Genomic DNA, 21,773 nt, shown 5'->3' on the forward strand with positions numbered 1-21,773 from the left:
CATCATTCTACCATTAGGGATTCTCTATTTCTTCTATTTGTACTTTTCAAAGCAGTTTTATGTATTCTGGGTTTGCAGTGGAGGGCAGGTTTTCAGTGTGGGTGGCGGTGGTATTTTTTGTTTTTTTCTTTTTGATAATAAACTCTGTCTCTAGTAGTAAATATTTTCTCTTCACCCTTCTCCAAGTATGTATATCTTGAAGCACCTTTATCATTCTAAAGGGTTGTTTGAAGATTAGTCAACTTCTCTTAAATCTTCCAATTAAGTTTAGAACTAGTCCTTACATTTTTTTAATTTTTTGAAGATTTTTTATTTTTTCTATTATAGTTGATTTACAATGTTCTGTCAATTTCTGCTCTACAGCAAAGTGACCCAGTCATACACACACACACACACACACACACACACACACACACACACACATTCTTCTTCTCACATTATCCTCCATCAAGTTCCATCACAAGTGACTAGATATAGTTTCCTGTGCTATACAGCAGGATAGTCCTTACATTTTTTTCAAAGCAAATTAAACCAAACTTCCTTTATTGTTAAATAACAAAAGTTAAGATGCTTGTTATAACAAATTAAACATCACAGAAATGCATTAAATAAAAACTCCCTCTTCTCCCTCAAATCTCTCCTCCAACCCCAACAAATAGGTAACTGCTTTTTAAAGTTTGGAGTGAATCCTTCTAGGCTTTTTGATAAACAGTCATATATCCACATATATGAGTTATTACTTTTATTTTTCACAAAAATTAAAATTCTTATATTTTGTTTAAGGACTTTGTGTGGACAAGCAAGCCCTTGACCTTGTCTTGGATCATGCATTAAATAGGTGGCAGAGGGGAGCTCTCTTGTGACTCAGCAGGTTAAGGATCTGCATGGTCACTGCAGTGGCTCTGGTTGCTGCTGCGATGTAGGTTCGGTCCCTAACCCAGGAACCTCTGCATGCTGTGGGTGCAGCCAAAAAAAAAGAGATCATAGAAACTTAGTTTCTGTGTCTATCCCATCATGTAGCCAAATGTCCAGCTCCACTCCCAAGCTTAATAAATCCATGTTTACTGGCAGGCATTATGTGATACACTGGGCTTTCTGCTTTGGGTTCCATCCCAGTCTTGCCCTGCCTCTCCTTCTCCCCTCCACTGCTGCCATTTCAGATCGTTAAGGCCTACCTGGACTATTCACTGTACCACCATCTGGCCGGCTACCAGGGCGCGTGGTTCAAATACGAGGTCATGGCCATGGAGAAGATTTTCAACCTCCCCCTGAAACTCGAGAGTATTGAGATCACGACCTACGTGGCAGATAAGCTTGGCTATATCAAGCTGCTAATGGGTCACTTGGACTTGGCCATTGACTTAGGTAAGGGCTGGCTGGTCAAGAAAGGACATGCAGATACAAGTAATGCCTGGGAATATTCTGGAATTATTTTCTTCCCAGGCTCGCGAGCCCACAAGATGTGGTCATTGCTTCGGAATCCCAACAAACACTGTCTGGTCCTCTGCTGGCTCTGTAAATCCCTCTTCTTGAAAAGCAGGTATTTATCTCAAGACATTTTCCAAAATTAGGGAAAGAAAGCCATATTAATGGAACATCCAGGTTTCCTTTACCTTGGCCATAGGATAGGGAAGAGAGGAGGGTTTACTGGGAGCAGATGTAACTCACAATCATCATCCTTTGGATACCACTGCTCTTTCATAGGATTCCTTCACTGGCATCTTCCCTAACCTGGTTGCTCTGGCCAGTGACTGAAGGAGCATCAGACCATCACCCCCCACCCCCACTGTGGGAATCAGGCTTCCATCACTGCCAGGTGGCAGAAAGGGAATAGTCGCATAAGGGAAGCAAATGCTTAGATTCTGGCAACCAGGACCAGAGGTCCCAGCCAACTTGACCTCATTCCAGCCACCCTGATAGGTCCATGAAAGAACAGTTTGAACAAAGAGCTGACTTGAGATTTCAGAATGGGTTTGAAGTCTGTTTAAGGATTGTATATGGGAATTCCTATTGTGGGTGTCCATGAGGATGCAGGTTCAATCTCTGGCCTTGCTCAGAGGACTAAGGATTCGGCATCACTGTGGCTGTGGCTCAGGCCAGCAGCTGTAGCTCCAATTTGACCCCTAGCCCAGGAACTTCCATATGCCACAGGTGTAGTCATAAAAAGAAAAAAAGAAAAAAAAAAAAAAGCAGGATTGTATCTGGTCCTGAATTACTGGGCAGACTGAGTCCAGGACTGAACTTCCATCTCTCCTCTCCACCACTTTTATTTTATTTTTTTAAAATTATTTATTATTATTTTTTTCCCACTGTACAGCAAGGGGGTCAGGTTATCCTTACATGTATACATTACAATTACATTTTTCCCCCAGCCTTTCTTCTGTTGCAACATGAGTATCTAGACAAAGTTCTCAATGCTATTCAGCAGGATCTCCTTGTAAATCTATTCTAAGTTGTGTCTGATAAACCCAAGCTCCCGATCCCTCCCACTCCCTCCCCCTCCCATCAGGCAGCCACAAGTCCCTTCTCCAAGTCCATGATTTTCTTTTCTAAGGAGATGTTCATTTGTACTGGATATTAGATTCCAGTTATAAGTGAGATCATATGGTATTTGTCTTTGTCTTTCTGGCTCATTTCACTCAGTATGAGGTTCTCTAGCTCCATCCATGTTGCTGCAAATGGCATTATGTCATTCTTTTTTATGGCTGAGTAGTATTCCATTGTGTATATATACCACCTCTTCCGAATCCAATCATCTGTCGATGGACATTTGGGTTGTTTCCATGTCCTGGCTATTGTGAATAGTGCTGCAATGAACATGCGGGTGCATGTGTCTCTTTTAAGTAGAGTTTTGTCCGGATAGATGCCCAAGAGTGGGATTGCGGGGTCATATGGAAGTTCTATGTATAGATTTCTAAGGTATCTCCAAACTGTTCTCCATAGTGGCTGTACCAGTTTACATTCCCACCAACAGTGTAGGACGGTTCCCTTTTCTCCACAGCCCCTCCAGCAGTTGTTATTTGTGGATTTATTAATGATGGCCATTCTGACTGGTGTGAGGTGATATCTCATGGTAGTTTTGATTTGCATTTCTCTTATAACCAGCGATGTTGAGCATTTTTTCATGTGTTTGCTGGCCATCTGTATATCTTCTTTGGAGAAATGTTTATTCAGGTCTTTTGCCCATTTTTCCATTGATTGATTGGCTTTTTTGCTGCTGGGTTGTATAAGTTGTTTATATATTCTAGAGATTAAGCCCTTGTCGGTTGCATCATTTGAAACTATTTTCTCCCATTCTGTAAGTTGTCTTTTTGTTTTCTTTTTGGTTTCCTTTGCTGTGCAAAAGCTTTTCAGTTTGATGAGGTCCCATGGGTTTATTTTTGCTCTAATTTCTATTGCTCTGGGAGACTGACCTGAGAAAATATTCATGATGTTGATGTCAGAGAGTGTTTTGCCTATGTTTTCTTCCAGGAGTTTGATGGTGTCCTGTCGTATATTTAAGTCTTTCAGCCATTTTGAGTTTATTTTTGTGCATGGTGTGAGGGTGTGTTCTAGTGTCATTGCTTTGCATGCAGCTGTCCAGGTTTCCCAGCAATGCTTGCTGAATAGACTTTCTTTTTCCCATTTGATGTTCTTGCCTCCCTTGTCAAAGATTAATTGACCATAGGTGTCAGGGTTTATTTCCGGGTTCTCTATTCTGTTCCTTTGGTCTGTCTGTCTGTTTTGATACCAGGACCACACTGTTTTGATGACTGTGGCTTTGTAGTATTTCTTGAAGTCTGGGAGAGTTATGCCTCCTGCTTGGTTTTTGTTTCTCAGGATTGCTTTGGCGATTCTGGGCCTTTTGTGGTTCCATATAAATGTTTGGATTGTTTGTTCTAGTTCTGTGAAAAATGTCCTGGGTAATTTGATAGGGATTGCATTGAATCTGTAGATTGCTTTGGGTAGTATGGCCATTTTTACAATATTGATTTTTCCAATCCAGGAACATGGACTATCTTTCCATTTCTTTACATCTTCTTTGATTTCTTTGATTAAATTTTTATAGTTCTCGGCATATAGGTCCTTTACCTCCTTGGTCAGGTGTATTCCGAGGTATTTGATTTTGTGAGGTGCAATTTTAAAAGGTATTATATTTTTGTATTCCTTTTCTAATATTTCATTGCTGGTATACAGAAATGCCACTGACTTCTGAATGTTAATCTTATATCCTGCTACTTTGCTGAATTTATGAATCAGTTCAAGTAGTTTTGGGGTTGAGTCCTTAGGGTTTTCTATGTATAGTATCATGTCATCTGCATACAGTGACAGTTTGATCTCTTCCCTTCCTATATGGATGCCTTTTATTTCTTTTGTTTGTCTAATTGCTGTGGCTAGGACTTCCAAAACTATGTTGAAGAGCAGTGGTGAGAGTGGGCATCCCTGTCTTGTTCCAGATTTGAGTGAGAAGGCTTTCATTTTTTCCCCATTGAGTATTATATTTGCTGTGGGTTTATCATAAATGGCTTTTCTCCTCTCCACCACTTTTAAATCCTACCACCTTCTCTTTGCCATAGACACAAGCAATTGATCCAGGTGCTGGGGTGGCTGTGGGATCTCTCCATAGCAGAAGAGCACATCTTCAGCAAGGCATTTTTCTATTTTATCTGCCTGGACATCATGCTTTATTCTGGTGAGCATGGCCTTGGAATATATAAGAAACTGGGGATAGGAGTTCCCTAGTGGCTCAGTGGATTAAGGATCTAGCATTTTCACTGCTGTGGCTTGGGACGCTGCTGTGGTGTGGGTTTGATCCCCGGCCTGGGAACTTCCACATGCCATGAGTGTGGCCCCCCAAAAAAAGAAAAAGAAGCTAGGGGTATGAAATTGCGTTGGTAGGGTTTGGCAGCTGTTAGTGCTAAGATTTTGAGGCCATTGGGTTTCTGGCTAGAAAGTCAGACAGGTCAGGGAAGGGGAGAGCCTAGAGTTAGGAGATGAAGAGCCATCTAGAAGGTATACGGATTTTAAGGGACCAGAAGGAGAGAATTTAGAATTTAAGCTGCCAGTTAAAATGTCAGATCATTTTACACACAAGTGATAGTGCTGACAGTGTTTTACTATGTGCCTTTTACTAGAGTATTTCATTTCTAGCAGGATAGACTTAGAGACTTCATGCTTTAAAGTGAAGTACTGGGGAGTTCCTGCCTTGGTGCTTTGGGTTAAGAATCTGACTGCACCAGCTTGAGTTGCTGCAGAGGTGTGGGTTCTGTCCCAGACCCAGCACAGTGGGTTAACGGATCTGGCTGTAGCTGCGGCGTGGGTTGCAGCTGTGGCTTGGATTCAGTTCCTGGCCCAGGAACTTCCATATGCTGCAGATGTGGCCATAAAATAAATAAATGATTAAATAAAATAAAATGAAGGATATTGCTGCTACAAGTGAGGGTTCTGGGCACTGGTAGCTATTGGTGATTTGGAAAACAAGCTCTTTCCTTAACCTCAGGTTACACCAGGTATTCAGGCCTCAGCGTACATATTAAATCAGAGAGGCCAACCTGGGCATTCTTTTTCCCATGCATATTTTTATTTTATTGTATTTTATTTTTCCTCCAACCATTTACCTTTGTTTGTTTTATTTCCCACTCATATTTTTAAAGGGGATGCAGATATTGCTGCCAACAAGGGAAGTCTGAGTGGGTAGGTTAATTCCCAGGCTGCACTGAGGCTGGTTCCCTGGGCTCAAGCAGGAAGGGTTGAGCCCACTCCTGCCTAGTTGAGACTATGAACTTGTATCATATATGCATAACCTTCCACAAAAGCAGGGACTCAGAAAACACAGGGCAGTGCAGTCACCTGGTTGTTGTGATCTGTGAGACCCTTGGATTCATAAAGTACTCAGTGGGAAATACTTCTGGGGGCTAGTAGGCCAAAAGATGACAACCACCACCCACTCCACCCCCAGCCCCCTATCCACTAGCCTCTCCTCTTTCTCTCTGGTATTTGTTTGTTTGGCTGTGCCTGGGGCATGTGGAAGTTCCTGGGCCAGGGATCAAACCCACTCCACAGCAGCCACCCAAGCTGCTTCCATGACAATGAGGGATCCTTAACCCACTGCACCACATGAGAACTCCATACTCTTTCTCTCTGTTTTAGGCTTTGTTTATAGGTCATTTGATGAATGTTTGGATTTCATATACCAAAATGAAGACAACAAAATCCTCAAGTTCCAAAGTGGAATGCTCCTGGGACTTTACTCGTGTACAGCCATCTGGTAACAATATACTGCACATCACTGAATTCCCAAATTTGAAAATGTTGAATCCTGAAAGAGTTCTATGAGATTTACAAAAAAGAAAAGTACTTTAAGTTTATACCTGAGGGAGTTCCTGTTGTGGCATAGAGGTAATGAACCCGACTAGTAACCATGAGGATGCAGGTTCGATCACTGGCCTCACTTAGTGGGTTATAGTTCAGTTTTTTTGTTTTGTTTTGTTTTGTTTTGCTTTGTAGGGCCACACCTGTGTCATATGGTCATTCCCAGGCTAGGGGTCCAATCGGAGCTGAGGCCACTGGCCTACACCACAGCTGCAGCAATGTGGGATCTGGACTGAGTCTGTGACCTACACGACAGCTCATGGCAACACCAGATCCTTAGCCCACTGAGAGAGGCCAGGGATCAAACCCACAACCTCATGGTTCCTAGTCAGATTCATTTCCGCTGTGCCACAATGGGAACTTCACTCAGTGGGTTATGGATCTGGTGGTGTTGTGAGCTCTGGTGTAGGTCACAGACACGGCTCAGATCTGGCATTGCTGTGGCTGTGGCGTAGGGGGGCAGCTGCAGCTCTGATTCGACCCCTAGGCTGGGAACTTCTGTATGCCTCAGGTACTGCCCTAAAAAAAAAAAAAGCACAAAAAGTTTATACCTGAGACAGACTGAAGGTGACAGAGAAAATTTGTGCTGAAAGACACACTTCGGGTTCATCCCCCTCAACAGAAAGTAATGCCACCTCAGTTGTGTTCGATGCAATAAGCATTTACTGCATACTTAGCATGTTGTGGTGATACAGATATGAATAAGACAAGAGTACTTGTTTCTGTGAAGTGTTGGGGTTTGAAGGAGACTAATAAATAGCACTGCCTGCCCCCTCCCCACCCCCAAGATCTAATCATAATCATTGCTATTAGGATAGAGCCGATGTCGGAGTATATGACTTATATCTGCAGGTGGCAAGAGAGCTTCCTAATGTTGAACTTCAGGACTAAGACTTACCCCCCAGCAGCAGACAGTTCTAGAAAACTCCACGCCACTCCCCACACCACTGAGGGAGACAGCACCATGCTCCCTGTGGGTCTCACTGGCTCTCAAGTTGACAGAGAGCTACACCTGCCTAAGTCCTCTCCCAAAGTCACCACCAACCAAGTCCATTGGAGGAGTGACTGAGGCCAGGAAAGAAAGGAGCTCTGCTCCAGTGGTTCTACCTTACATGGAAGAAAACTGCTGGAGGATGGAAGAAGCAGTCTTTGTGTTCCCCATTAAGCCTGAGGCTTAATCTCTTTAACCCGTATCATTTTTAACTCAGTAAGCCCACAGCTGTGGCCTTAGCTCCAAGGAAGTCGATCAAACAGTAAGGCTGCAGAACATCAACTAAATTACTTCCACATTCATTCCCTATTCTACTTCCCATCTTAAATTATATATGCAGCCATGTTGACTGAAAATCATTCCCTATTCTACTTCCCTTCTTAAATTATATATGCAGCCATGTTGTCCAATATTGAGAGATTTTGTGCTAAGATTAAATGACAATATGAAGACCTTCCTGTATAAAGTGTCACAAACTAGAGCAAACTTGAATAGGAATCTCCTCTTATTATAAAATTCGTTGGGAGAAGTTAAAATCCAAAAATCATTTACCCTTGCCAGTTAAAGTCTAAAGAAATTAAATTTCTAAGTCAAATGAACTTGCCCTGCCCATGCGAGTTAGAGTTCAAGGAATCCAAAGTGCAAAAATCACCCTAATTTCTTATTCTTTATCTCACCTGAAAAGTTGAACTTCCAACAGCTGTAGCCTAGGCCAATACTGCTCACACTCTGTGGGCATAGGAGTCACCTGGAGAGTTTGTTAACTAAGTAAGATTCCTGGCCCCATCCCTGGAGTCTGTCTGATGTAGTAGATCTGGGTGGGACCAGAGAGCTTGCAGTTCTAAGGAGCACTGGGGTCATACTGACAAAATTGAGCAGTTTCTTTAAGCCCCCCAGTTTATAGCTCCAAGGGCCTGATCCTGCTTCATTTCTTAGAGTCCACATTGTTAAGTGGAGACTAATACTGCCCAAGTGTTCCCCTCAATTCTATTCATTTCAAATCATCAAGGAAATCTATTCTGTCCCGGAATGGATCACATAATTTTCCCTGAACGTAGCAGGCTTCCCAAGGCCCCGGGGCACTGGGAGTGACTCCTCTCAGAGAGACCCATTTCAGGAAAGCGGCCCCTTCCAAGGGGGATACTGACCTCTGTTTTTCTCCTTTGGTGGTGCAGGTATGCCAGACTTCAGGAGTGGGACACCTTTCACATATTTTGCAATAAAGCCAAAAACCTGATGTCAAGAAGAACCCCGACAGCTCTTTACTACATAGGCATGAGTAGGTACATGGAAGGGCAGGTTCTCTACCTTCAAAAGCAAATTGAAGAACAATCAGAGACGGCTCAGGACAGTGGAGTCGAGCTCCTCAAGGTAAGGCCTATTCTCTCATTTCCAGGAAATATAAAAAATCCATTTTATAGGCTTTCTCTACCTCCTGTGATAAATATTTTCTCTGATCACAGAAATGAGGTGTTTATAGCATAAGTTTTTGAAGGCAACTCCCTCCGCAAAGTTAGAGTGTAAATTGCCCATAACCTTACTACTCAGAGATAACCACTTTATACATACTGAGACCTTACTTTTCAAGTTTTCTTCCATGTGTGTGCATGCATTTCCATTTTAAAAACTTGCTGCTAAATGAGATATATTTATGAGTATCTCCCTGTCATTAAATTGTTTTCTACACCACTAAAAGGAATCCTAGTGTTTTATCTTATAGATTTGCTATTAGATGATGTTACCAAATTATTCTGAGATAGGACTTCTCTGTAGTACTTTACTGCTCTTGCTGTGGTAAACATCTTGGTAGATAAACCGTTGTGTGTAGAAATTTTCAATATTCATCTGATATATAGTAGGCACCTGGTACTAGGTGCTGGGGTACAAGAGTGAGCAAATTAAACCTGGTACCTGCCTCCCAGAGTTTACAGCCCAGCATGGGACAAGCCCCTAAGAGAATGAAGGGCTGAACCTCTGGGGTCATCTTAACACCTGTTCACCTTGTTCTCTTAAAAACTGAATGCAGGGAGTTCCCATTGTGGTGCAGTGGAAATGAATCTGACTAGGAACCATGAGGTTGCGGGTTTGATCCCTGGCCTAATTCAGGGGGTTAAGTATCTGGCGTTGCCATGAGCTGTGGTGTAGGTTGCAGACGTGGCTCGGATCCCGTGTTGCTGTGGCTGTGGTGTAGGCCAGCAGCCTCAGCTCCAATTCAACCCCTAGCCTGGGAACCTCCATATGCCATGAGTGTGGCCCTAAAAAAAGAAAAAGAAAAAAAAGATTAGAGCAGAAATTAATAACATAGGGACAAAGAAAACAATTGAGAAGATCAATGAAACCAAAAGTTGGTTCTTTTTTTTTTTTTTTTTTGGTCTTTTTGCTATTTCTTGGGCCGCCCATGCGGCATGTGGAGGTTCCCAGGCTAGGGGTCGAATCGGAGCCGTAGCCACCGGCCCACGCCAGAGCCACAGCAACGCGGGATCCGAGCCGCGTCTGCAACCTACACCACAGCTCATGGCAACGCCGGATCATTAACCCACTGAGCAAGGGCAGGGACCGAACCCGCACCTCATGGTTCCTAGTCGGATTCGTTAACCACTGCGCCACAACGGGAACTTCCAAAAGTTCGTTCTTTGAAAAGATCAACAAAAGTGATAGACCTTTAGCCAGACTCATCAAGAAAAAAAAGGAGACAGTTCACATCAATAAAATAAGAAATGAGGAGTTCCCATCATGGCCCAGTGGAAACAAATCTGACTAGTATCCATGATGATGAAGTCTGGATCCCTGGCCTTGCTCAGTGGGTTAAGGATCTGTCATTGCCATGAGCTGTGGTGTAGGTCGCAGATGCGGCTCGGATCTGGTGTTGCTGTGGCTGTGGTGTAAGCTGGTGGCTGCAGCTTCAATTTGACCCCTAGCCTGGGAATCTCCATATGTTGTGGGTATGGCCCTAAAAATAAATAAATATATAAAATAAAATAAGAAAGGAAAAAGAAATTACAATTCTGATGCTGCAGAAATATTAAAGATCATAAGAGGCTACTATGAGCAACTGTAGGCCAATAAAATGGACAACCTAGAAGAAATAGATTCTTGTACAAAGATACAAGCTACCAACACTGAACCAGGAAGAAATAAAAAATATGAATAGACCAATCACAAGTGCTGAAATTGAAAATGTGATTAAAAAACTTCCAAAAAACAAAAGTCCAGGACCTGATGGCTTCTCAGCTGAGTTCTACCAAACATTCAGAGAAGAGTTAACATCCCTTCTTCTGAAACTTTTCCAGAAAATTGCAGAGGAAGGAACACTCTCAAGCTCATTCTATGAAGCCACAATTACCCTGATACCAAAACCAGTCAAAGATCCCACAAAAAAAGAAAATTACAGACCAATGCAATTGATAGACATAGATGCAAAAATCCTCAACAAAATATTAACGTCACATACAAATACATATTAAAAATATCATACACTATGATTTATCCCAGTTTACAAGGATTCTTCAGTATCCACAAATCTATTAATGTGATACACCACATCAACAAACTAAAAAATAAAAACCAGGAGTTCCCGTCGTGGCACAGTGGTTAACGCATCTGACTAGGAACCATGAGGTTGCAGGTTCGATCCCTGGCCTTGCTCAGTGGGTTAACGATCCGGCATTGCTGTGAGCTGTGGTGTAGGTTGCAGACACGGCTCGGATCCCGCGTTGCTGTGGCTCTGGCGTAGGCTGGTGGCTATGGCTCCGATTAGACCCCTAGCCTGAGAACTCCATATGCTGCAGGAGCGGCCCTAGGGAAAAAAACAAACAAACAAAGGCAAAAAAAAATTATTAAAAAAAAATAAAAAAATAAAACCCACATTATCATCTCAATTGATATAGAAAAAGCTTTTGACAAAACTCAACACCCATTCCTGATAAAAACTCTCCAGAGAGTGGGCACAGAGAAGACCTACCTCAATATAAGAAAAGCCATTTATGACAAACCCACAGCTAACATCATTCTTAGTGAAAAACTGAAAGCATTTCCACTAAGATCAGGAACAAGACAAGGATGTCCTCCTTCACCAGTGTTATTCAACATAGTTTTGGAAGTCCTAGCCATGGCAGTCAGAGAAGAAAAAGAAATAATAGGATTCCAGGAATTCCCATTGTGGTGAGCAGAAATGAATCTGACTAGGAACCATGAGGTTGCAGGTTCAAACCCTAGCCTCTCTTAGTGCGTTAAGGATCCGATGTTGCTGTGGCTGTGGTGTAGGCTGGCAGCTGTAGCTCTGATTTCACCCCTAGCCTGGTATGCCATGGGTGAGGCCCTAAAAAAGCAAACTAAATAAATAAATAGATTCCAAAAGGAAAAGAAGAAGTAAAACTATCACTGTTTTCAAATGACATGATACTATACCTAGAAAATCCTAAAGACACTATCAGAAAACTATTAGAGCTCATCAATGAATTTGGTAAAATGTCAGGATACAAAATTAATACACAGAAATTGACTGCATTTCTATATACTAACAACAAAAGTTCAGAGAGAAATTAGGGAAACAATCCCATTTATTGTCACATCAAAAAGAATAAAATACTTAGGAATAAACCTACCTAAGAGACAAAAGACCTGTACTATGAAAAATATAGGATGCTGATGAAAGAAATCAAAGATGACATAAACAGATGGAAAGATATACCATGCTCTTAGATTGGAAGAATCAATATAGTCAAAATAACAATACTATCTAAGGCAATCTACAGATTCAATGCAATCCCTATCAAATTACCGATAGCATTCTTTACAGAACTAGAACAAAATATTTTTAAAATTGTATGGAAACACAAAAGCCAAAGCAATATCGGAAAGAAAAAACAGATCTGGAGGAATCAGGCTCCCTGACTTCAGATTCTACTTCAAAGCTGCAGGCATCAGAACAGTACAGTACTGGCACAAAAATAGAAATATAGAGCAATGGAACAGGGTGGAAAGCCTAGAAATAAACCCAAGCACCTATGGTCAACTAATCTGTAACAAAGGAGGCAAGAACATACAGTGGAGGAAAGATAGTCTCTTCAATAAATGGTGAGGGGAGGGAGTTCCCTTTGTGGCTCAGTGGTAACAAACCTGACTAGGATCCACGAAGATGTGGGTTCAATCCCTGACCTTGCTCAGTGGATTAAGGATCCAGTGCTGTCATGAATTGTGTGGTGTAGGTCACAGGCACAGCTCAGATCCCACATTGCTGTGGCTATGTTATAGGCCAGCAGCTATAGCTCTGATTTGACCCCCAAGCCTGGGAACCTCCATATGCTGCAGGTGCAACCCTAAAAAGAAAATTAAATAACTAAATAAATGGTGTGTGGGGGGGGACTGAACAACTGCATGTAAGAGAAAGAAATTAGAACATTTTCTAACACCATTAGCAAAAATCAACTCAAAATGAATTAAAGACCTAAATGTAAGGCCAGATACTATAAAACTCCTAGAGGAAAACAGGCAGAACACCCTTTGACATAAATCACAGGAACACCTTGTTTGACTCACCTCCTAGAGTAAAGATGATAAGGACACAAATAAACCAATGGGACCTAATTAAACTCAAAAGCTTCTGCACAGCAAAGGAAACATCAAAAAAACAAAAGGACAACCCACAGAATGGGAGAAAGTTTTTGCAAATGACTCAACTGACAAATGTTTAATCTCCAAAGTAGGCAAACAACTTATACAACTCAACAACAACAAAAAAAACCCCACAAAAAACCCAATGGAAAAATGGACAGAAGACTGAAATAGACATTTCTCTAAAGAAGACGTAAAGACGGGCAGCAGGCACATGAAAAAATGCTCAACATCATTAATTATTAGAGAAATGCAAACCAAAACTACTATGAGGTACTGCCTCATACCAGTTAGAATGGCCATCATTAACAAGTCAACAAACAACAAATGCTGGAGAGGATGTGGAAAAAAGGGAACCCTCCTTCACTGCTGGTGGGAATATAATTGGTACAATCACTATGGAAAACAGTATGGAAATACCTCAGAAAACTAAATATAGAACTATATGACCAGCAGTCCTACTCCTGGGCATATATCCAGACAAAACTTTCATTGAAAAAGATAACGTGCATCCTGTATGTTCATCACAGCACTATTCACAATAGCCAAGACATGGAAAGAACCTAAACGCCTGTCAACAGATGAATGGATTAAGAAGATGTGGTACATATATACAATGAAATAGTACTCAGCCTTAGAAAAGAACAAAATAATGACATTTTCAGCAACATGGATGGAACTAGAGACTGTCATATGAGTGAAGTAAGTCAGAAAGACAAAGACAGACACCATATGATATCACTTATACATGGAATCTAAAATATGGCACAAATGATCTATCTACAAAACAGAAACAGATCACAGACATGGAGGACACACTTGTGTGTGCTGGAAGGAGGGGGAGGGAGTGGGATGGATTGTGAGTCAGGGATTAGTAGATGCAAAATGTTGCATTTGGAGTGGATGGGCAATGGGATCCTGCTGTATAGACCAGGGAACTATATCCAATCACTTGTGATGGGTCAGGATGGAGAATAATGTGAGAAAAGGAATGTATATATATGTATAACTGGTTCACTTTACTGTACAGCAGAAATTGGCAGAACATTGTAAATCAACTATACTAATTTTTTTTTAAAAAAAAAAAAGAAGAAAATGCTTGGGTTTTTTGGTTTCTGAACCGAACTTGGGTCAGCTTACACAGCAAAGCCAGTTTACTGACACTGGGTAGTGGTGAAGAAAAGTACAGCATTTATTGTAGGGCCCAGGAAGGAGAATAGGCAGCTTATGTTCAAAAGATCCAAACTCCCCCATGGCTTTCAGGGAAGGGTTTTTTAAAGCAACATTTGGGGTGAGGGTGGCAGGGAGTTTGACTTTCTTCTGATTGATTGGTGGTGAGGTAACAGGGTGATGTTTCAGAAATCCTAATCATCAACCTTCTAGGGTCTACATCTTGTGGTCAGCATGTAGTCACCATCCTCCACCTAGGTGGGGGTGGGGTCTTAATTCCTGCAGAACCACTCAAAGTATGTATCAGATTATGTATATCCCTTGAGGAGGAAGTAGGACTGTTTTATCGCTGAACTATTTTTTCTTGACTGTTATTCTTCATTCTCTCACTTCCCTAATTAGTAACCGAGTCTGCTCTTTGGAACTGAGGGAAGGCCTTGGAGACCAAAGCCTTTTTCTGCAAACAAGAAGTGGGGGAGGAGTTTCCGTTCTGCCGCAGCGGAAATGAAACCGACGCGGAACCATGAGATGGGTTAGGGATCTGGCATTGCCGTGAGCTGTGGTGGTGAGCTGTGGTGTTGGTCGCAGATGCAGCTCAGATCCTGCATTGCTGTGTCTGTGTTGTAGGCTGGCAGCTGTATCTCTGATTCGACCCCTAGCCTGGGAACCTCCATATGCTACAGATGTGGCCCTAAAAAGACAAAAAAAGAAATGGGGGATACAGAAGGACTTTTGTACATGGGAGGGGTCTGCACATTCCTGCTTGGTTTCAGTCCCCCCCGCCCTTTGATACTCTTCAGTCCTGAGAGGAACTGGGGGCAGGACAAGCAAGAGAATGAAGTTTTCAATAGGTTAATCATAAACATGGCAGGAGAACTTAGTTTCATAGGGACTTCATTTCATTTTTAAAGTGGTTGCCAAGAAAGGTTAGTGAGCCCATCCATATCACATTCTTGGTCTGGGTAGGCCACTGGGGCTGCTCTATCTGACATTTATCATCTAATCTCCACTACTTACCAGCATGTCTCTGTAATATGCTTTTTCTTCTTTTAAATTTTTAAAATTATAGTTGATTTACAATGTTCTGTCAGTATCTGCTGTACAGCAAAGTGTTATACATATATCTGTATCCACTCTTTTTCTCATATTATCTTCTATTGTGTCCTATCACTAGTGATTGGATATAGTTCCCTGAGCTATACAGCAGGACCCCATTGCTTATCCGTTTTAAATATAATAGTTTGCATCTACTAACCCCAAACTCTCTGCCCATCCCACTCCCACCCACTTCCCTCTTGGCAACTGCAAGTCTGCTCTCCATGTCCGTGGGTCTGTTTCAGTTCTGCAAATAGGTTCATTTGTGCCATATTTTAGATTCCACATATAAGTGATGGCACGTGGTTTGTTTTTCTTTTCTTTCTTTCCTTTCTTTCTTTCTTTTTTTTTTTTTTTTGTCTTTTTAGGGGCCCTACCCACAGCATATGGACATTCCTAAGCTAGGGGTTGAATTAGAACTGCAGCTGCTAGCCTACACCACAGCCACAGCAATGTGGGATCCGAGCCATGTCTACGACCTACACCACAGCTCACAGCAACATGGATCCTTAACCCACTTAGCAAGGCCAGGGATCAAACCCACTTTCCTCATTGATACTAGTCTGGTTTGTTACTGCTGAACCACAATGGGAACTCTGGTTTTTGTCTTTCTCTTTCTGACTACTTCACTTGGTATGGGAATTTCTAGTTGCATCTATGTTGCTGCAAATGGCATTATTTTGTTCTTTTTTATGGCTAATATTCCATTGTGTATATGTACCACATTTTCTTAATCCATTCATCTGTTGATGGACATTTAAGTTGTTTCCATGTCTTGGCTTTTGTGAATAGTGCTGCAGTGAACATAGGGGGGTGCATGTATCTTTTTTTCTTTCTTTTTTTTTTTTTTTGTCTTTTTAGGGCCACATCCATGGCATATGGAAGACCTCAGGCTAGAGGTTGAATTAGAGCTGCAGCTGCCGGCCTCTGCCAACAGCAATGTGAGATCTGAGCCATATCTGCAACCTACACAACAGCTCACAACACCAGATCCTTAACCCACTGAGCAAGGCCAGAGATTGAACCTGTGTCCTCATGGATACTAGTTGTTACCACTGAGTCAAAACGGGAACTCCCTTTATGTATGTTTTTGAACAAAAACTTTCTTCAGATATATGCCCAGGAGTGAGATTGCTGGATCATATGGTAGTTCTACATTTAGCTTTCTGAGGAATGTCCATACTGTTTTCCATGGTGGTTGTACCAATTTACATATGCTTTTTCACTTGATTGCTTCTATCCTTGAAATGATACCAAATTATCTGAGAAGGAAAAATCATGGCAGTCAAGGACCCCTTTCTGATTCTGATATATTTCCTTTTCTTAGAACCTGGAGAGTTTGATCGCTCAAAATACCACTGGGCCTGTCTTCTACCCAAGGCTCTACCACCTGATGGCCTATGTCTGTATACTAATGGGAGATGGGCAGAACTGCGACCTCTTCCTGAACACAGCCTTACAGCTCTGTGAGACACAAGGAAATGTGCTGGAGAAATGCTGGCTGAATATGAGCAAAGTATGTACTGTCTGCTAGCAAGCTGGGGAAGCGGGTGCTCTCAGGGGATGCAAAGGAGCCCCAGAAGCCCACTGCCATCAGAGGCAGTTCTGGACTCTTACTGAAAGGGGTGACATGTCCATAGCTTAGGTATTTGCACTTCCTCTTCCCCTTTGGGTTCTCATGGGATCTCCCCCTCCTCCAAAACTCCTTTGGCAAGATCTCTGCATTCTTGTGACCCTCACCACTTTGCACTTTGTGTTACATTCATATGCATGTCCTGCCTCCCCCAAGAACGTGACCTCTCAGGAAGCAAAAACTACTTAGCCCCTAGCATAGTACCTTTTTCTCAGTATTTGTTGAATAAGTGAATGAATGTACACATCTACATGATTATTAATAATTATGTGCCAGGAGTTCCCGTCATGGCTCAACAGTTAACGAACCCAACTAGGATCCATGAGGATGTAGGTTCAATCCCTGGCTTTGCTCAGTGGGTTAAGGATCCAGTGTTGCAGTGAGCTGTGCTATAGGTCACAGGCTCAGTTTGGATCTGGCATTGGTTCGGCTATGGTATAGGCTGGCAACTGTAGCTCTGATTGGACCCATGGCCTGGGAACCTCCATACACCACCAGTGTGGCCCTAAAAGGCAAAAAAAAAAAAAGAGTTATGTGCCAGTGTCCTAGTTGGGACAGCAAAACTCATTGTTTGTGGGTTGGCCTCATTCTAAAAGCTCAAGGATATTTGACCTTTCTGGTATTGGATGACACTGGACCACACAAGCTGAGAAGCACTGATGAATCTTTGTCCTCTTTGTCGCCTCATAGGAATGGTGGTACTCAAGCTCTGAGTTTACAGAAGACCAATGGCTTCAAACAATCCTGAATCTCCCATCATGGGAAAAGGTTGTATCAGGCAAGGTAAACATGCAGGATGTTCAAAGAAACAAATTCCTGATGAGAGTTAATATCCTGGACAATCCTTTCTAACATTTCCTGAAAGACAACGAATATTTTAGTAATGCTCACTCTTTTGTGATTATCCGTTATTAGCCTTTCTCTTCTGCCATCACCCTCCAGCTTCCTACACACTCCCTTCTGTTGCAGACATGGAATAAGACCTGCTGGTTTCTCCTCTGTTTGCGGGGGTCAGAAAAGGTTGGCAGTGTCATGCTTTCCTTTCTCCCAGCTTTTCAAGGATTCCCTTGGCTTCTCAAGTTGTTTTAGCTTAGCCTGTCTATTTTTAGCCCCAGCAAAATTATATCAGATGGAAAATTTTTTAAATCAAAGTGATACATGTTGTGACAGATACACTTCTACTTAATCTATTAAATTGAAAATGGTGATTTTTAAATGTCTAGTCATTCCATCTTTTATATGTAGCCCAGGATTACAAATAGTAAATTCTCATCAAGGTTTGTAAAGGGCAAGATTTGAAAAGGCTCCTCTTTGTCATGCCTAAGGGCAGCCTCCCAGTCCCTGCTAACCACATGTATCAAATACTGTGCAAATAAATTATTTGAAATGGAAATACTAGCATTTATGTGGGTACCTTTGACATGGTTAGAGTTTATATATGTCTATATTTAGCAAAGTAATAGCATTCAACTTCATTTCCCAGATGTTGGAAAAGCTGCCCCACAGCCACCTGTGGTCACTTCTCTTTCTTAGCAGACAGAACAGATCTGATAGCAGTTTGTGCCTCTGAGGGCACACAAGGACCACGTGCAGATTCAGCCCATCCTTGCATCTCTGCAGCTCCCTCACATTCGCTCACTTCATGGACCCAGGTGGCCTCCTCAAGCAGGTGCTCCAGGATTTCCACCTGCTGACTCTTGTCACCTTTCATTTCTGGAAGGAGGTTCTTCTGATGGACATTCTTCTGATGTCCACTTTAAAGCACACCTCAGGAGTTCCCATCGTGGCTCACTGGTTAATGAACCCAACTAGTATCCATGAGGATGAAGGTTCGATCCCTGGCCTCGCTCAGTGGGTTAAGGATCCGGCATTACTGTGAGCTGTATAGGTTGAAGATGCAGCTTGGATCCTGCATTGCCTGGCTGTGGCATAGGCCAGCAGCTATAGCTCCGATTAGACCCCTAGCCTGGGAACCTCCATGTGCCCCGGTTACAGCCTTGAAGACCAAAAAAAGAAAAGGATCCGGCATTGTTGTGAGCTGTGGTGTGGGTTGCAGACGAGGCTTGGATCCCATGTTGCTGTGGCTGTGGCTTAGGCTGGCAGCTACAGCTCAGATTTAACCCCTAGCCTGGGAACCTCCCCCAAATTCTCGTTGTGATTTCCATAGGCAGTGCCCCACGTGGGCATTCCTTTCACAGGCCAGAATTCCATTGTCCTTCTGCAAAAGGCAAAGCTGTGTTTTTCTTCCTGGTAATATAACTGAGTTCCACCAGGCATGGTGAATAATCTCAATGTAGCCACAGATGCCTGGGCCCTGGCATGGTGGGAAGAACAGCAGGCTAGGAGAGCAGAGCAGTAGGTTCTAACACGAGCTCTGCCACAAGCATATTCCCGGGGCTCATCACCTGACCTCCCTATGTGGGTATGAGTATCACGTAAGATAGTAAAGGTGAAAGATGTTGAAAATCATAACGTGCCATACACGTTAAAAAAAAAAAAAGGCATTAAGACAAATGACTGATTTTAAACAAACACATCAGTATTAAACTTTACATAAATATTGTCCCCTTCAAATCTTGCATCCCAAGCCTGTTGTGGCGCAACTGAAATGAATCCCACTAGTAACCATGAGGTTGTGGGTTCAATCCTGTGTTGCTCTGGTTGTGGCATAGGCTGGCAGCTGTAACTCCAATTCGACTCCTAACCCGGGAACCTCCATGGGTACAGCCCCCCCCCCCAAAAGGAAAGCTGGTATTCTGCAAGTTGCATGCTTGTCCCATGTGCTGCATAAAAATTCCTTGCTTTCTAATTGCCTTTATTATTTTGTGTATCATTCATCTTATTCATTCACTTATTTACTCATCCAACTAATATTTTTTTGGACTAATCCCTATGTATCAGGCATTGATTAAGTACCAGAGATTCAGAAACACAGACAATCTTGGTAAGTTCATAGGTCCAGTAGAGAAGATAGACACACAAGTAAACCTCATTTAGGCCATATTTCACTGCAAGTATAAGAGAGGCGTATACACAGCAAACAGCCCCTTGGAGAGAGTAGCAGACACAAACCCAGACATCTCTGAAGACTTAGACGAGTGTGAGCAACACTTGGCCTCTAGCAGAGAGGTGTTTGACATGGAGCTTATAGAAGATGGAGGTCACGCATCCTCGCAACAGAGGCTGTGCTGTTCAGGAAGCGAAGTGCTGTCCTCTCAACCCCCAGCTCACACTCCCTCCTGGGCAGAATCTTCCATTTACGTCACCAGCCCCCTCCAGATGAAGTCCTCCAGTGAGAAGCTGGGGGCTGGGGTGTGCCCACAATCCTTCATCCTCCAAAACTTCAAAATGTTCACATTATTTTATTGACTTCTGACCAAGCCAAAGCAAAGACTGGAGGAGGTAGACGGGAAGTCAGGCTGTTCCTGAAAGTGCAGTGAGGTGATTTCCCAAAGACTGATCAGAGAAACTGAGCACAGAGGAAGAAGTAGGAAAAGACCAAACTGCAATTTAGAGATTTAACATTCCACGTGTCTGAATCCAGGGGAGCGGGCAGCAGGCTTTACAGGAATCCTCAACTTGGTTTCTGGCTGTGACTACGCCACCTAGCAGTTATGTGACCTTTTCATCAGGTTTCTCACTTCCGAACAGGTTGTGACAGGCTCCCATCCCTCCCTATCCGGCTGGCATTACCACCGCCTACCAGTGGGCTAGGTGGGTGTCCATCTTCACTGTAGCCAGCAGATGGCAGCACTGGCTCTTTGCTATGGCTGTGGCCCAAAGAGCAGTTTCTGGTCAAGCTCCAAGCTTTTGTCTTCAGATTCACAGCCTAAGCACTGAACACTTAGAACCCTGTCAGCTTCCATGGTAGCTCCCCACATTACCTCCAGGAAGCTTCCAGCAAAAGGTTCTCAGGAACGTCACTTGAGAAAGTAGATTTGGGCTAGAATTTTTTTTTTAGGAGAAGGTAGATAATTCACAAACTTTCAGGAAAAGAGAGTAATGGAGAAGTGATGATTCTCTCTCATCCCCCCCTTTTCTTCTTTCTTTCTTTTTTTTTTAATCTATGAACTTCTAGGGAGCAGAGGTTCTGTCTTCATTCCTTCTCCCCAGCTCTACACACAATGCCTGGACATATAGTAAGTACTCAAGAAGTGCAGATTGATGAATTAAAGCACGTTTTCATTTGATCATCTCAAGTTAATTCTTACAGGCACTCTCAGAAGCGGGAGACTAATATTTGTTGAATGAGTAAATTATATGGGCCCTCATGGAGATCAACAAAAATTACTTATCATCAACTGTACTAGCCAGGTTCTGCACTAGAGTTACAATAAGAAATGGTCTGCCTAGTGATCTAGTGATTACAGATATCAATTTAAAAAACCCAATCATCCAAAACATGCACAACCTAAGAGCTGTGCATTGAGTTTCTTTGGTGTCTTACTGAGGACTATATCATAGGAAACAACCTCTCAGATAGCTCTGAGAATCTGTCCAAAGAGGTAAGGGAGGAGCCAGGATGTATATGATCCTTTTTTTTGCTTGGGAAAAAAACAAAAAACAAAAAGACCCTCACATAGTCTGTTCTTGCTAATCTCAAAGAACAGACATCTCAAATTAATGATGTTAGTGCTTTTCTTCTTATGGGAAGATGCAAGAATCTGGGGTCTTTGACATTTTTCCATAGATGTTTCTTAACTATGTAGGGGCCAGTATCCAAAGCACAGAATGCTTCCTGTTTTCCTGCAACCTTAATTCCCCTCAGGCAACTACAGTGGCTAATGGCTTGATCCTTGTAGAACTGGAATGGCAGGCAGCACTGTTCTTCCTTTACACAGACGTGGACCTGGGGCCTCACTGAATTGGTTCTCCATACAGAAGCTAGCTTTGTGTCCCCAGGCAAGTTATTGAAACTTT

At 42.6% G+C, this 21,773-nt stretch overlaps 1 protein-coding gene across 1 annotated transcript in view; it reads left to right on the plus strand.

Annotated features, from left to right (window-relative positions):
• The window catches only part of ADCY10 (adenylate cyclase 10), a 94,255-nt gene extending 76,420 nt beyond the window's left edge, over positions 1-17,835 (plus strand). Inside the window, exons 26-32 of the mRNA XM_047782975.1 lie at positions 1,161-1,365; positions 1,444-1,540; positions 4,557-4,672; positions 6,130-6,247; positions 8,518-8,713; positions 16,548-16,736; positions 17,544-17,835. Coding sequence (XP_047638931.1) covers positions 1,161-1,365; positions 1,444-1,540; positions 4,557-4,672; positions 6,130-6,247; positions 8,518-8,713; positions 16,548-16,736; positions 17,544-17,705 — 1,083 coding nt within the window. The 3' untranslated portion in view covers positions 17,706-17,835. The remainder of the gene's footprint in view (positions 1-1,160; positions 1,366-1,443; positions 1,541-4,556; positions 4,673-6,129; positions 6,248-8,517; positions 8,714-16,547; positions 16,737-17,543) is intronic.
• The last annotated feature ends 3,938 nt before the right edge of the window (positions 17,836-21,773 follow it).

Source organism: Phacochoerus africanus, chromosome 6, assembly GCF_016906955.1.
Source record: "Phacochoerus africanus isolate WHEZ1 chromosome 6, ROS_Pafr_v1, whole genome shotgun sequence".
In the NCBI taxonomy this organism is placed as follows: Eukaryota; Metazoa; Chordata; class Mammalia; order Artiodactyla; family Suidae; genus Phacochoerus; species Phacochoerus africanus.